Genomic DNA, 17,500 nt, shown 5'->3' on the forward strand with positions numbered 1-17,500 from the left:
CACACAATACGATCAAAACTGTTCATTCCATTATTTTTTATCTTCATGTGTGGGGTCTCTCTCAGATAAAAACATCTTTATGTGTGTACCAGGCTGAAGCTCTTGTCCTGCTTGTTTTAAAGAATTCCAGGACTGCATAAGTGTGTAAGAATGACAATATAACCATGTAGCCATGTTTGAAAGTGAAACAATTGTCATTCAAGTACTGTTGTTGTTGGCAGACACTACACACTCATCACAGTGCTGAGTACTGGCCAGGGTTCCCACACCTTCTGAAACATCACATTCAAGCACCTTTCAAGGACTTTCAAGACTCAATTCCCTCAAATTCAAGGACCCAACAGGGCATAGTTTGAGACAGATCTAGATGAGAATGTATATAATAGGAACTATCCGCTCACAGACAACAATTCAAAAGAGAGGCTTGAATGTGTGAACACTAGATGGTCTCTTGCCTTCTCTACCACAGCACAGCAAAACAATATATTGTGAAATATGTGTAAAGTTAAGCAATACAGAGACTTATTTACTAGTTGATGAGCTAAGTAAAACATTTTTGAATATAGATCTTTTTTTGAGAGAGAAAGAGAGAGAGAGGGGGGATTTCAAGCACTTTCAATGACCCATGTCTATTTTCAAAAACTTTCAAGACCTTGATTTTCTTTTCTCAAATTCGCAAACTTTCAAGGATTTCAAGGACCTGTGGGAGCCCTGACTGGTATACTGTATGTGACAGCAGCTGGTGAAACCGGGAACAAGTCAGCAACCGACCAAGTCTTCGGACTTTTATTCGGAACAATCGAAATACATTTCAACGTTGTTGACACACTCGCTAGTCAAGCCAAGACAACAACGCAATGGATTCGGTGAGTAATCCCCAACTGCTACCTACTGTAGTTAGTGTCGAGTAGTGGGGATTACGCACCGAATCCATTGCCTTGTTGTCTTGGCTTGACTAGCGAGCGTGTCGTTGATTTCCGACGACGCTGACATTTTGATTGGTTAATGACTTGTTCTCGCTTTCACCAGCTGCTGTCACATATCACTAGTAGAGGTTCTATTGGCTAGCATACCCCCCCAACCCACACACATACCCCCCCTCAACCCAAACACATACCCCCCCCAAACCCACACACATACCCCCCCCAACCCACACACATACCCCCCCCCCAACCCACACACATACCCCCCCTCAACCCAAACACATACCCCCCCCAACCCACACACATGCCCCCCCAACCCACACACACCCCCCCCCAACCCACACACATACCCTCCCCAACCCACACACATACCCCCCCAACCCACACACATACCCCCCCCAACCCACACACATACCCCCCCCCCCCACCCAGTAAGAATGCTTTAGTAGCAGAGATAACATCAGACAAAGGATGCACAGAGTGTGTGTGTCTCTTGTGGTTGTCAGTGTGGTAGGGAATACAGATTATCTGAAGAAGAAAGGCCATGTAAACACACACACACATACACACCTACACACACACACAAACACACACACACACACACACACACATACACATACACACCTACACCGCCTCTTTGAAACACACACACACACATACACACACACACACACACACACACACACACACACACACACATACACACCTACACCGCCTCTTTAAAACACACACACACACACACACACACACACACACACATACATGCTCCGTTTCCGTTTACCACCCACAGAGCCGCTGCAACACAACAGCAGCAGAGAACAAAGCTAGTAAAAGCAGCTCTAATCCAGTCTTAATGACAGCAATAAAACACACACACACACGCACACGCAAGTGTGTTAGATCTAGGAGCTAACAATAGCTGGTGCACTGTAGGACAATCCACTACAAACCACCTAGAAGCCCTGACCACCCTATAGACCACATCCTTCACAGAGGAGCTAATAGAACACACACATCCTTCACAGTGGAGCAGCTAATAGAATACACACATCCTTCACAGAGGAGCTAATAGAACACACACAGCCTTCACAGAGGAGCTAATAGAATACACACAGCCTTCACAGAGGAGCTAATAGAATACACACAGCCTTCACAGAGGAGCTAATAGAATACACACAGCCTTCACAGAGGAGCTAATAGAACACACACATCCTTCACAGAGGAGCAGCTAATAGAATACACACATCCTTCACAGAGGAGCAGCTAATAGAATACACACATCCTTCACAGAGGAGCTAATAGAATACACACATCCTTCACAGAGGAGCAGCTAATAGAATACACACATCCTTCACAGAGGAGCTAATAGAATACACACATCCTTCACAGAGGAGGAGCTAATAGAATACACACATCCTTCACAGAGGAGCAGCTAATAGAATACACACATCCTTCACAGAGGAGCTAATAGAATACACACATCCTTCACAGAGGAGCTAATAGAATACACACATCCTTCACAGAGGAGCTAATAGAATACACACATCCTTCACAGAGGAGCAGCTAATAGAATACACACATCCTTCACAGAGGAGCAGCTAATAGAACACACACAGCCTTCACAGAGGAGCAGCTAATAGAATACACACATCCTTCACAGAGGAGCAGCTAATAGAACACACACATCCTTCACAGAGGAGCTAATAGAATACACACATCCTTCACAGAGGAGCTAATAGAATACACACATCCTTCACAGAGGAGGAGCTAATAGAATACACACAGCCTTCACAGAGGAGCAGCTAATAGAATACACAGCAGCACTCTAATGGGTCTGTCATGCACAGGACTGGAGCTGTACTGTAGACAACAGCACGGGCCATCCCATAGTTACACACCCCCCCCTGTCGCCTGTCTTTACTTCTCATTAGAGCAGCATAACACCCCAACAACCAAGACACACACGGCGTTATGTTACGCAGCACGACTCCCTGACCCACTACACACAGTCACACACACACACACACACACACACACACACACACACACACACACACACACACACACGTACAGGCAGGGTTGCTTTGCTTTGATCTGTAAAACCCTCATATTATTCCGGAGACTTGTACCACTGACGTTTGATCGGGGAAAAAACGACATTGTTCCTCTTCCCACTTTCCCTACGAAAAGCTGAATTGTTTTACAGGTTTTTTTTTCAATCGCTAACACACTAAAATGACACGTAAAGCCCAATTATTGAGACTGACACTCAGATAGCAAAAACCTCAGCTCAAATCTCCCAAAACTCGAAACACATTTTCTGCTTTGCACCCAATTTGCAATTCAACATGGCACGTTTCGCAACACACTGCACACGGTTCTCGACATAAGACACAAGGAATCTGACATCAAGTCACTTTCATTTACATTTACATTTTTAGGCATTTAGCAGACGCCTTATTCCAAAGCGACTTAGAATCAATACATTTGACTAAGCAAGTGAATCATCAATCCACCAGTCGTAGCGGGAAGAGGAATCTAGCTCAGGCCCGGGGCCATTGGCAGTCTCTGTGACAGAAGGAAAACTTTTTATATATAGACACTGGAGAACAGAGAAACAGTACAAGGGGGGCAGTAGAAGTCATAGGGGACACAGTAAAGGGGAAAAGCAGGTGTCTTCAGGACACGCAGTGCTGGGGGGTAGTAGATGTCTCAGAAGGAGCAGTTAAGGTGTAACCTGAAGAGATGGAGGTCTTCAGTCTCAGACAGAAGATGGGTAGTAACTCTGCAGTTCTGACAGCCAGCGGGGGAACTTTCAAAACACTGCCAATCAAAATGCCACACCCGTGGACCAATTGGCCAATACACGTGCCATAATAACAACAATAATAATATCTTGGTTTTATATAGTGCCTTTCACAAACCCAAGGACGCTTTACAGAATTTACAGACAGAAAGTCAGACAGACACAACGGAAAAACCCCCCAAAGAGACAGAGACTGCTACAAAACTAAACTAGGGGCCAAAGGCCTTGGTGCCATCTGGCCAAACACACCTCACTGCTTAATTGTCACCTCATCGATCAGGATGTAAGCACTATAAAAAAGACCACAGTGGCTTTTTACAACAAGGGAAGGCAACAGAGCAGTGAGAGGAAGAGGTAGAGGGAGGGAGGGAGAGAGTGAGAGGTAGAGGGAGGGAGGGAGAGAGTGAGAGGTAGGCATAGAGGGAGGGAGAGAGTGAGAGGTAGAGGATGGGAGGGAGAGAGTGAGAGGTAGAGGGAGGGAGGGAGAGAGTTAGAGGTAGAGGGAGGGAGAGAGTGAGAGGTAGAGGAAGGGAGGGAGAGAGTGAGAGGTAGAGGGAGGGAGGGAGAGAGTTAGAGGTAGAGGGAGGGAGAGAGTGAGAGGTAGAGGGAGGTAGGGAGAGGGTGAGAGCTAGGGGTAGAGGGAGGGAGAGTGAGAGGTAGAGGGAGGGAGGGCGAGTGTGAGAGGTAGGGGTAGAGGCAGGGAGGGAGTGAGAGGTAGAGGGAGGGAAGGAGAAAGTGAGAGGTAGACTCTGAGAGATTCAAAGCCACATCAGAAGTGACAACACCGTTTTCAGCGACATCTGGCAAGTCACCATTTTTCAGCAGCAACGTCGGTCCAGATTGGCCTGTGTTCTCCATCCAAAACCAAGTGCACGTGAAGCTGCTCTACAGGGTGTAGCAGCTCTACAGGGTGAGCAGCTCTACAGGGTGTAGCAGCTCTACAGGGTGTAGCAGCTCTACAGGGTGTAGCAGCTCTACAGGGTGAGGCAGCTCTACAGGGTGTAGCAGCTCTACAGGGTGAGCATCTCTACAGGGTGGGGCAGCTCTACAGGGTGTAGCAGCTCTACAGGGTGTAGCAGCTCTACAGGGTGTAGCAGCTCTACAGGGTGTAGCTGCTCTACAGGGTTTTGCCTTTTGAGAGAAACTCTGAAAGAATGAAAACTCTGAGACATACATATGTGGATCTATGTACCAGATGGACTACAGTACACTACACACAGTACAACATGTCTCCCAGTGTACTGGACGACACCATATTGACTGAATTATTTTCTTTTATTCAGAGAGTACTGGAAATAATAATAATAATAATAATAACTTTATTTGTATAGCGCTTTTCCTGCAAACGTTGCAGCTCAAAGTGCTTTAATCATTATATAATCTTAATTTAATAATTTAGTCATTTAAAGCAATATTAAAAAGATGGGTTTTTAGTCTTGAATTGAACATATGTGCTGAGGTTGCATCCCTAATGTAAACTGGCAGTGCATTCCACAATTTGGGTGCATAAAATGAGAATGCAGCCTCACCAAATCTCTTCTTTTGTACATGTGGTACACAGAGAAAACCAGCGTCAGAAGACCTGAGAGCTCTATTGGGCTGATATGCTAACTGATATATGATAAATGGATGCTAATGTGTTCCCACGTGAGTTTATTTCCATGGACGAGGCTTCAAGCTTCAAGCTCACACAGACCAGGAGAAGGGGAAGGAACGTCATTGGTCACAGAGACGTTGTAGATGTTCCTGGCCAACGTGGCGTCAATGTCACAACGTGTGCCGCCATCACACATATGTGTGTCACGCCATCACGCCATCACACACCCTCCATCGCCATGCCAACCTTGGTCCATACAACACAGCCCTCCATCGCCATGCCAACCTTGGTCCATACAACACAGACCTCCATCGCCATGACAACCGTGGTCCATACAACACAGCCCTCCATCGCCATGCCAACCTTGGTCCATACAACACAGCGCTCCATCGCCATGACAACCTTGGTCCATACAACACAGCCCTCCATCGCCATGCCAACCTTGGTCCATACAACAGAGTCCTCCATCGCCATGACAACCTTGGTCCATACAACACTGCCCTCCATCACCATGCCAACCTTGATCCATACAACACTGCCCTCTATCGCCATGCCAACCTTGGTCCATACAACACAGCCCTCCATCGCCATGACAACGTTGGTCCATACAACACAGCCCTCCATCGCCATGCCAACCTTGGTCCATACAACACAGCCCACATGGTCACATTTTTGGACAGACTGGACAACATGTTGATAGCGGCTGACCAGATGGAGGCAGAGCAGCACAGACATGTTGTAGTGGGACAATGTCAGCTTCCATCATGCAGCTCTGGTTCAAAACTGCTTTGTTGACCACCCACAATTTCCCTCAATACCTTCCACCCTACTCTCCAAGCCAATGGAACCTATCGCTAAGCCTAGCCCTAAAATAGAAATTGTCCAATCATATCACAGCAAGTCACTACAGGCAGAAAACACAGACAAACAACTCGCTAATATCTGATGGTGAAAAGCTTCTAGACTAAATATTCTTGTCATCTTTAAAAAAAAACATGTCTATTACTTGCTGTGGTAAATCAGAAATCAGAAATTTGCCAACACCCGCCATTGTAAGTCATTGAATGTCATTCAGTCACAGTCGATCAGTCAGTCACTGTCAGTGAAGCGTTGTTTGTTTGTCTGAGTTTTCAAAGGGGGCGTGGCTTAGCGATAGGTCCATTGAAGAGTTGTTTTCGGCATGGCGGTGGATGGTGGAAGGTGTATGACCTATGTGCGCATGGCTCTTCTGCAGGCAATGGAAGAGGCATGTGATGATTGATGCGGGTGCTCTCCAGGCCTGGATACAACACTCGAGGCATTCTTCCCTCGATGTCTAGCCTGGGAAGATACTGTCTGTGATGTTGATGAGGTGCTGTGGCCAGAACTAGGCGGTCAGATGTATTTTGCAGAAGTATTTTGCTTTCCTCTGTTTCATTTTTGATGTTCTTTTTGTTTAAATGATGTATCTTTTTTCCTCCAAGTTTTCTTTTCTGTTCCCTGTATTCAATAGAGAGCATGTTTTTTGGTTCGCACGACTGTGATGTATACTGTATGTGCTGTGCAGATGTTGCAATGATTTGTTGTGGAGAGAAATAAAAAGGTTTCAAAGGTTTCAACAGTATATTTATGTTTCGGCACATATTTCGTAGGCTTGAACAATCTCTCGCTGCAGAGTTCTCTACATACAGAGAACAGACTTTTTTAATAGGACAAAGCCCACCAAAGATGCTTTTGATTGAGCCCAACAGTGTGTAGTTGGTTGGACAATAATCTGGTAATACGAATGAAGTGCCATTTTGGTGCACAAGATTGATTTCGAGAAGTGTTTATGTCGTTTTGAATGCTGTGCTTCATTTTGCAGGATATATGAGGCGTTTTGCACTTTGGGTGGGTGGTTTTGTGAATTGTGTTAAGTGTTTTGAGAAAAGCCCTGTTTGAAAAAAAGGTCAAAAGAGCCCTGTAACAGTGACCAAACTGCCATGACCCGTTTTATGGGGTGCATTTTATTGTATCGTAACGACCCAATAGCATTTGCCGCCATGTGTGAGGGCACGCTCGCCCAAGAGTGGATAAAGTGTAATGACCCTGTGTGTGTTCAATCACCGCATCGTACGACACACCTGTCTTTCCCTCTGCTGTCCAATCAGCAGCCTGGCAACAAAGCTGCATTCATCCTTTGGTGTAACCTTCTGTTCTCAGTTCTAACTCCTTCTGTTCTCAGTCCTCACTCCTTCTGTTCTCAGTTCTAACTCCTTCTGTTCTCAGTCCTCACTCCTTCTGTTCTCAGTTCTAACTCCTTCTGTTCTCAGTCCTCACTCCTTCTGTTCTCAGTCCTCACTCCTTCTGTTCTCAGTTCTAACTCCTTCTGTTCTCAGTTCTAACTCCTTCTGTTCTCAGTCCTCACTCCTTCTGTTCTCAGTTCTAACTCCTTCTGTTCTCAGGTCTAACTCCTTCTGTTCTCAGTCCTCACTCCTTCTGTTCTCAGTTCTAACTCCTTCTGTTCTCAGTTCTAACTCCTTCTGTTCTCAGTTCTCACTCCTTCTGTTCTCAGTTCTAACTCCTTCTGTTCTCAGTTCTCACTCCTTCTGTTCTCAGTTCTAACTCCTTCTGTTCTCAGTTCTAACTCCTTCTGTTCTCAGTTCTCACTCCTTCTGTTCTCAGTTCTAACTCCTTCTGTTCTCAGTCCTCACTCCTTCTGTTCTCAGTTCTAACTCCTTCTGTTCTCAGTCCTCACTCCTTCTGTTCTCAGTTCTAACTCCTTCTGTTCTCAGTTCTAACTCCTTCTGTTCTCAGTTCTCACTCCTTCTGTTCTCAGTTCTAACTCCTTCTGTTCTCAGTTCTAACTCCTTCTGTTCTCAGTTCTAACTCCTTCTGTTCTCAGTTCTAACTCCTTCTGTTCTCAGTTCTAACTCCTTCTGTTCTCAGTTCTAACTCCTTCTGTTCTCAGTTCTAACTCCTTCTGTTCTCAGTTCTAACTCCTTCTGTTCTCAGTTCTCACTCCTTCTGTTCTCAGTCCTCACTCCTTCTGTTCTCAGTTCTAACTCCTTCTGTTCTCAGTTCTCACTCCTTCTGTTCTCAGTTCTAACTCCTTCTGTTCTCAGTTCTCACTCCTTCTGTTCTCAGTTCTAACTCCTTCTGTTCTCAGTTCTCACTCCTTCTGTTCTCAGTTCTCACTCCTTCTGTTCTCAGTCCTCACTCCTTCTGTTCTCAGTTCTAACTCCTTCTGTTCTCAGTTCTAACTCCTTCTGTTCTCAGTTCTCACTCCTTCTGTTCTCAGTTCTAACTCCTTCTGTTCTCAGTTCTAACTCCTTCTGTTCTCAGTTCTAACTCCTTCTGTTCTCAGTTCTAACTCCTTCTGTTCTCAGTTCTAACTTCTTCTGTTCTCAGTTCTAACTCCTTCTGTTCTCAGTTCTAACTCCTTCTGTTCTCAGTTCTAACTCCTTCTGTTCTCAGTTCTAACTCCTTCTGTTCTCAGTTCTAACTCCTTCTGTTCTCAGTTCTAACTCCTTCTGTTCTCAGTTCTAACTCCTTCTGTTCTCAGTTCTAACTCCTTCTGTTCTCAGTTCTAACTCCTTCTGTTCTCAGTTCTCACTCCTTCTGTTCTCAGTCCTCACTCCTTCTGTTCTCAGTTCTAACTCCTTCTGTTCTCAGTTCTCACTCCTTCTGTTCTCAGTTCTAACTCCTTCTGTTCTCAGTTCTCACTCCTTCTGTTCTCAGTTCTAACTCCTTCTGTTCTCAGTTCTAACTCCTTCTGTTCTCAGTTCTAACTCCTTCTGTTCTCAGTTCTAACTCCTTCTGTTCTCAGTTCTAACTCCTTCTGTTCTCAGTTCTAACTCCTTCTGTTCTCAGTTCTCACTCCTTCTGTTCTCAGTCCTCACTCCTTCTGTTCTCAGTTCTAACTCCTTCTGTTCTCAGTTCTCACTCCTTCTGTTCTCAGTTCTAACTCCTTCTGTTCTCAGTTCTAACTCCTGCCTGTTCTCAGTTCTAACTCCTTCTGTTCTCAGTTCTAACTCCTTCTGTTCTCAGTTCTAACTCCTGCCTGTTCTCAGTCCTCACTCCTGCCTTCTGTTCTCAGTCCTCACTCCTTCTGTTCTCAGTTCTAACTCCTTCTGTTCTCAGTCCTCACTCCTTCTGTTCTCAGTTCTAACTCCTTCTGTTCTCAGTTCTAACTCCTTCTGTTCTCAGTTCTAACTCCTTCTGTTCTCAGTTCTAACTCCTTCTGTTCTCAGTTCTAACTCCTTCTGTTCTCAGTTCTAACTCCTTCTGTTCTCAGTTCTAACTCCTTCTGTTCTCAGTTCTAACTCCTTCTGTTCTCAGTTCTAACTCCTTCTGTTCTCAGTTCTAACTCCTTCTGTTCTCAGTTCTAACTCCTTCTGTTCTCAGTTCTAACTCCTTCTGTTCTCAGTTCTAACTCCTTCTGTTCTCAGTTCTAACTCCTTCTGTTCTCAGTTCTAACTCCTTCTGTTCTCAGTTCTCACTCCTTCTGTTCTCAGTCCTCACTCCTTCTGTTCTCAGTTCTAACTCCTTCTGTTCTCAGTTCTCACTCCTTCTGTTCTCAGTTCTAACTCCTTCTGTTCTCAGTTCTCACTCCTTCTGTTCTCAGTTCTAACTCCTTCTGTTCTCAGTTCTAACTCCTTCTGTTCTCAGTTCTAACTCCTTCTGTTCTCAGTTCTAACTCCTTCTGTTCTCAGTTCTAACTCCTTCTGTTCTCAGTTCTAACTCCTTCTGTTCTCAGTTCTCACTCCTTCTGTTCTCAGTCCTCACTCCTTCTGTTCTCAGTTCTAACTCCTTCTGTTCTCAGTTCTCACTCCTTCTGTTCTCAGTTCTAACTCCTTCTGTTCTCAGTTCTAACTCCTGCCTGTTCTCAGTTCTAACTCCTTCTGTTCTCAGTTCTAACTCCTTCTGTTCTCAGTTCTAACTCCTGCCTGTTCTCAGTCCTCACTCCTGCCTTCTGTTCTCAGTCCTCACTCCTTCTGTTCTCAGTTCTAACTCCTTCTGTTCTCAGTCCTCACTCCTTCTGTTCTCAGGTCTAACTCCTTCTGTTCTCAGTTTTAACTCCTGCCTGTTCTCAGTTCTCACTCCTTCTGTTCTCAGTCCTAACTCCTTCTGTTCTCAGTTCTAACTCCTTCTGTTCTCAGTCCTAACTCCTGCCTTCTGTTCTCAGTCCTAACTCCTGCCATCCTGTTGGTGCAGATTCAGATTATCCTGCCAAGTGGTGTAGGAGTCCACTCTACCATGGTCATGGGGGGGGGGGGTGTAGGAGTCCTCTACCATGGTCATGGGGGGGGGGGGGTGTAGGAGTCCACTCTACCATGGTCATGGGGGGGGGGGGGGGGTGTAGGAGTCCTCTACCATGGTCATGGGGGGGGGGGTGTAGGAGTCCACTCTACCATGGTCATGGGGGGGGGGGGGGGGGTGTAGGAGTCCTCTACCATGGTCATGGGGGGGGGGGGGGGGTGTAGGAGTCCTCTACCATGGTCATGGGGGGGGGGGTGTAGGAGTCCACTCTACCATGGTCATGGGGGGGGGGGGGGGGGGGTGTAGGAGTCCACTCTACCATGGTCATGGGGGGGGGGGGGGTGTAGGAGTCCACTCTACCATGGTCATGGGGGGGGGGGGGGGTGTAGGAGTCCACTCTACCATGGTCATGGGGGGGGGGGTGTAGGAGTCCACTCTACCATGGTCATGGGGTCCGGATGGAGGTCAGAGAAACACTGAAACTTCGCTTCGGCTTCTTCGGCTACTGCAGATCGGTGCCGCCAGTCAGACAGAGTGCCATTAATGGCGTATCCTGGATTCATGGCGCCGATCGCATCATAATCCATTGGCCGGTAAAGTAGTTCACTTCATCCAGTTAATGATGTATTATCAATGATTCATACCCACAGCCATCTCACTGTTGAATCTCTCCATCCATAGGGCAAGATGAGCTAAAATACATTTGCCCAATTAGGCCATACAAACTTGATTAACTGATGCCCTATTAAGAAAAGATACGTTATTAGGAATATGTTTAATTGCATTTTATCTGATGGGGGTGGCCCAAAGCATGAGTGAAGTAGATCGTATATATGGCCGCAAATGAAATAATTTATATTCAATAATTTTTCTAGAACCACAAATTCAACCGTTCAACCAATACCAGAAAACCACTAACACAACAAAAAGCTTTTAAACCTAGCGGCGGGTTTTTAAACCTAGCGGCGGATTTCTACTAATCTGTCTGAAATTAATGATACGCTGATCCCACTATCAAGACATTTGATCTTCTCCTTTCAAGAGCATTCTTTTCCCATATGGCCATTTTAGTTAGTCAAGAACTTGTATTAGTTAATTAGCCAGTATATATTATAGTACTACTTAATATATTATATAGTACTACTTTATATATTATAGTACTACTTGAAATATCAACAAAAAATATGATTTGCATTACAGAGGCATTAGATTCTGTATGCATATTGGGAGTATCTTGAATAGTAGCCGACTGACGCACACCCAAGCACACACACACACACACACACACACACACACACACACACACACACACACACACACACACACACAGAGTGTTGCCCCTCTCAGACAGTGAAGTGGATTCCCCCACTCATGTTATGTCTATGAGGCATCAGGAAGCTTTTTGAAGGTAAAATATTTATGAACAAGCCTTTAGTTCAAATAGAGTCCAGAGGTCCACGTCTACTTCAAGAACCTGAACCAAAATGATGCATATACTGTATATATATATATATATATATATATATATATATATATATATATATACTGTATACATGCAGCTGGAAAGCAGGACTGTTGCAAAATTGGCGAAACCGAGAGCGCAAGCGGAAAATGTTAACAGTTTTCAGTTTCTTGTAGACATTGACGGAGACACTCATATAACATTCAGCTTATGGGATATTAATTCCGAAGTTGGCTATTGAGGTCAAGGAAAAAGGATATTTTTTCACCCCTTAATTAATCAACTAGTGCTGTTCAATAGACATACTGGCTGAAGTATCTTAAAGGGAGTTATATCATTAGTACAATTGAAACTGATTGATAGGTCTCAGTTTAAACATGGTGGAAGTTTAAATAGCAGCATTTTCATTAAAGCCACAGTCTTGTCATTTCACATAATGTATACAGATAACATCAGCATTAGTCATGAATAAATATGACTTATAACATAACGAGCATAATGAGGTAATTACAACTGTCTCGCCTAGGGATCCCAAATTCATTTAGTTCATGTATTTAATAACCAGACTGAAATGTATTCAATAAATCATCTCGCACTTCTCATATGTTTCATCCATATTTATCCACTCCATACACTTTGATACCGTTTTTTATTTTTATTTAGATTCCTTTCTGCTCACCCTCCTCACTGTTGGGAAAATGGAATCCATTAATCAAGTTTGCATGGCCTTAGGCCTAGAGTTGTTCAGTTGCCATGGTGCTGTTAGTTATGCAACGCAGCAGAACACACTTTACATCTAAACTAAGCCAATGGTAGTCACGCACAGACGATCGTGTATGTGGGTCTGTTCCCTGATTGGCTGGTTGGTTGGTTGGTTGATTGATTGATTGATTAATTGATTGATAGATTCAATATAGTTTCTGTGTTTCGTACTGTGAAAATTGTAACAACACTGCCAAATTTCCCAACGGGACAATATAGATTGACTTGACTTGACGTGTGCAGTAGGACATGTAGGACATATGTCACATGTCAACGGCTCTAACTAACCAACCAGAACTGAGCTGACATACTAACACACATCCACGCTGCGCTGCTACACTCAACTGAATAAAGACCCACACACACACACACACATCTTGACATTATCATACCACCCACACACCCGCCCACCCATACACACGCACGCATGCACCCACACCACACACACACACACACACATACTTACACACACACACACACACACACACACACACAGCATTGAATGCTATCCATAGTGAGACTCCAGGTAGCACCTGAGGGTCATTAGAGACCCAGACACACACACACACGCACACATACAGACACAGACACAGACACAGACACAGACACAGACACACACACACACACACACTAGGGCTGCACGATTTGGGGGAAAAATCGAATTGCGATTATTTGGACAGATATCGCGATTGCGATTAATTTGCGATTATTATTTTTTTAAATAGCAAAAAAAAAAAAAAAAAAAAAAAAAAAGGGGAGTTTTTGTAAAGTGTGGCCATATCTCCGGCTAGGAAGGTCGTATCAACGTGCAGTTGTTTGTACGTCTTCAGGGGACTTAGAGGCTCCCTCCTCTAGCACCCCCACAGCCCGAGCTACGAGTGAAAGAACTAAACTTACATTGGGTTGCTTTAAAGTTGGGTTGCTTTAAAATCAAGCTTCAGATTAAAACATGTGATGGAGCATTACTAACCTGACTCAGGTGGTTTGTTTCACACAACCATCTAGGAAAGCTTAATTGGAAGCTGTTTGGAAAAGGGCAGGTACTTTCAAAAAATACTTGGCAGGTGATTGGATGAATCTGTCTATCACCTATTTTCAGAGAGCATTACCACATGATACCATCAAACTATTAACTGCTCTAATTCTAATGCAAGGATGAGAACTTAAAAGATATGAATTGTATATATGATAACCTCATCTCATCTAGACAGGTGGCTACTTTCTAAGATGATCCAGCTATTAAAATGATCATTTGGGGATACACTGTGACTATAACTGAAAGGACCACATCTAGATGACTCGGTCAACAGTCGAACTGATGAATGATAGAATGGTGGTCTCTGACTATGGAGCACAGACACACGTCACCTTGACTTAGGAATCTGTGACATACTTCAGCCCAAGGCTAGGCTAGGCTAACCTCTGCGTCTTTAAAGCCGGCTGGTATGAACGAATGGTATGAGGTTATGCATACAGGACACATTCATGTTTGACAACAGAACAGTTAACTTCCATGTATCCATAAGCCTGCTATACTATATAAACACCAACCCGCAGGTTGCTGAGACTGTCAACTCTGTGTCTGTACTTTAACGCCGGGTTAGCATGAGTAGCTAAGCTAAGCTACCGTCTCGAAGACTACAAGTTAGCTAAGCTAAGTTTAAGGCTGGACTAACAGCACCGACATGCACTTGGCTGGTACAGTTAGTATAGTGAAATTGTACACTTACCTGTCGCAATTATAACATACTAACGTTTATCATACGTCCAGTAAGCCATGTGGTGTCTAATTGTCTCCGTTACGTTAGCCCAAAGTCTCATAATAATTGGACTGACTGTCGTGACACAACCTATGCCTGCGTTCGTAAATTCGCTCTGAGAGCGCCGGGTTCAAAGTCATAAAGAGACCAAGTAATTTGATTGGACAAGAGGCATTCCATGAGTGCTGATCAAATTTCCAAAATAGGTTTTAATCTCAATGTGACTTCCTGGTAAAATAAAGGTAAAAAAAAAAAAAAAAAAAAAAAAAAATGTAAAAAAAAAAAAAAAAAAAAATCGCAGGCTAATCGCAGGCTTTGCGATTAGCTAATCGCATCATTTCAAATCGCGATTTCGATTTAAAATCGATTAATCGTGCAGCCCTAACACACACACACACACACACACACACACACACATAAAGACACAGACAAACAGACACACACAAAAAGACACAGATGCACAGACACACACACACACACATACACACACACACACATAAAGACACACACACACACACACACACATAAACACACAGACACACACATAAAGATACAGACACACACACACACACGCACACACATAAAGACACAGACACAGACACACACACACACACACACACACACACACATAAAGACACACACACACATAAAGACACACACATACATAAAGACACAGACACACACACACACACACACACACACACACACCCCTCTCACCTGCGCAGGGCGCTGGGTGACAGTTTGCCCGGGCCCTTCTCTGATTGGCTGTAGCAGCTGCTCTGGGGCTCTGGAACCTCCCCTTTCTCTCTCAGCATGGCGGTGGCTGCCGTAGCGATGATGCCCACGCCGTCCCTCACCCGCGTCTCCAGCGGGTACTCCCAGTCGTCGTACGACACGGAAATCATTCCCAGGGGAAACACGTCCGGTAAGATGTCGATGTTCCCCGTGGTCAGACTTGGTACGATCCAGATGTAACCTGACCCGGTCAGACCTAGCGAACGGGCCTCCTCAAGTATGTACCTGGTTGGGGGGGGGACAGAATGGTAAGGCAAGGCAAGGCAAGGCAAGGCACGTTTATTTGTATAGCACATTTCATACAACAGGGGCAATTCAAAGTGCTTTACATACATTATTTAAAATTACAGCAAGAGGAGCATAAGAAAAAAATAAAATACAATGAATAAAAGCAAATATAAGAAGTAAATAGATAAAACATTTAAAAAGACAATAGTTAATGGAAAAAAGACATTGATAGAAGTGTTTGTGTTTAATCATAACTGGTGCAAAACATGAAGGTTTTTAGCTTAGATTTAAATATTTTAAGGGTTTGGGCCTGTTTGATTTTTTCAGGGAGTTTGTTCCAGGAGCATGCAGCAGCGTGACTGAAAGCTGCTGCACCGTGTTTAGTTTTTACTCTTGGAATTATTAGCTGATTTGTCTCAGCTGACCTTAGGGACCTTGCGGGAATATAGGGTGGGAGGAGATCTGATATGTATTTTGGTCCAAGACCATTTTGTGATTTGTATGTAATTAGGAAGATTTTGAATTCAATTCTCTCTGTAATGTGTTCACATTTCTTTGTTTTTGTTAGGACCCTAGCAGCGGCGTTTTCGATGAGCTGCAATTTACGAACAGCTCCTTTAGATAGGCCTGTTAGTAGACCATTACAATAATCAAGTCTACTCGAAACAAATGCATGGATGAGTTTTTCAAGGTCTTGCTTGGACATGAAACCTCTCATTCTTGTTATGTTTTTCAGGTGATAGTAGGCTGATTTAGTTATCGAGTTTATGTGGCTGTTGAAGTTTAGATCGGAGTCTAGAATTACACCAAGATGTTATGGTTAATGGACTGCACTTATATAGCGCCTTTATCCAAAGCGCTTTACAACGGCCTCTCATTCACCCATTCACACACACATTCACACACCAATGGCGGCAAGCAAGCTACCATGCAAGGCGCCGGCCCCGCTCACTGGAAGCAATTTGGGGTTCAGTGTCTTGCCCAAGGACACTTCGACATGTGGCCAGCCGGGGCTCGAACCGCCGATCTGCCAACCTTGCCATCAATAGACGTCTGCTCTATCTCCTGCTTTCCTACAATTCCATTTATTTCTTTTACTGAATTTTCGGATTCTACTTTGAATTGATTCCTATTCATACATTCATCAGTTTCTACTCATTCTATGTATCAATTCAAGAGCTAGAAAGCGTTTTTTCTGGCGACGATTGCGCTTAGAGAGGTGCATTGATGCAAATAGTTAATGGACTGCACTTATATAGCGCCTTTATCCAAAGCGCTTTACAACGGCCTCTCATTCACCCGTTCACACACACATTCACACACACATTCACACACCAATGGCGGCAAGCTGCCATGCAAGGCGCCGGCCCCGCTCACTGGGAGCAATTTGGGATTCAGTGTCTTAAGGGCACCTCTACATGTGGCCAGCCGGGGTTTCGAACCGCCGATCTGCCGACCTTGCGATCGTTAGACGTCGGTTCTACCTCCTGAGCCACAGCCGCCCCACTGTTGCGGCTTATCTTTTGTTGAAAATGCGTGTTTCTGTGTCGTGTGTGTGTGTGTGTGTCTCTAATCCCGGCCGCACTCCTGCGCAGTGTGAATTACAAGATGAGGCTTGTCAATGGCGATAAGTCATGTGGATGGGCAGGTTTTTATTGACTGTGAGCGCAACATGAATTCATCATGGCGGGACAACGCCACAGTGTGTTAGCGACTCGTTTGCAAAGTTGAGAACACGCCGCGACACGGGGCTTCTGGGAGTTTCTGTGGCCTGGTTTTTTTGGTTGGCTTGTACGAGTGTTACACAGCCAGGCCGGTGAAGTCCCCCGTCCTGTTCCGAGGGAGCGACTTCACAAGGAAACAACACACACGCACACACACACACGCACACACACACACACGCACACATGCACGCACATGCACATGCACATGCACTCATACACACGC

General features: G+C 44.7%; 1 protein-coding gene across 1 annotated transcript in view; it reads right to left on the minus strand.

Annotated features, from left to right (window-relative positions):
* The window catches only part of LOC308150114 (glutamate receptor ionotropic, NMDA 2A-like), a gene marked incomplete at both ends in the record, with an annotated part of 113,609 nt that overhangs the window by 54,109 nt on the left and 42,000 nt on the right, over nucleotides 1-17,500 (minus strand). The window contains one exon of the mRNA XM_080522979.1: nucleotides 15,248-15,550. Coding sequence (XP_080379105.1) covers nucleotides 15,248-15,550 — 303 coding nt within the window. The remainder of the gene's footprint in view (nucleotides 1-15,247; nucleotides 15,551-17,500) is intronic.

Source organism: Nansenia antarctica (genome assembly GCF_963989245.1).
Source record: "Nansenia antarctica genome assembly, chromosome: 2".
In the NCBI taxonomy this organism is placed as follows: Eukaryota; Metazoa; Chordata; class Actinopteri; order Argentiniformes; family Microstomatidae; genus Nansenia; species Nansenia antarctica.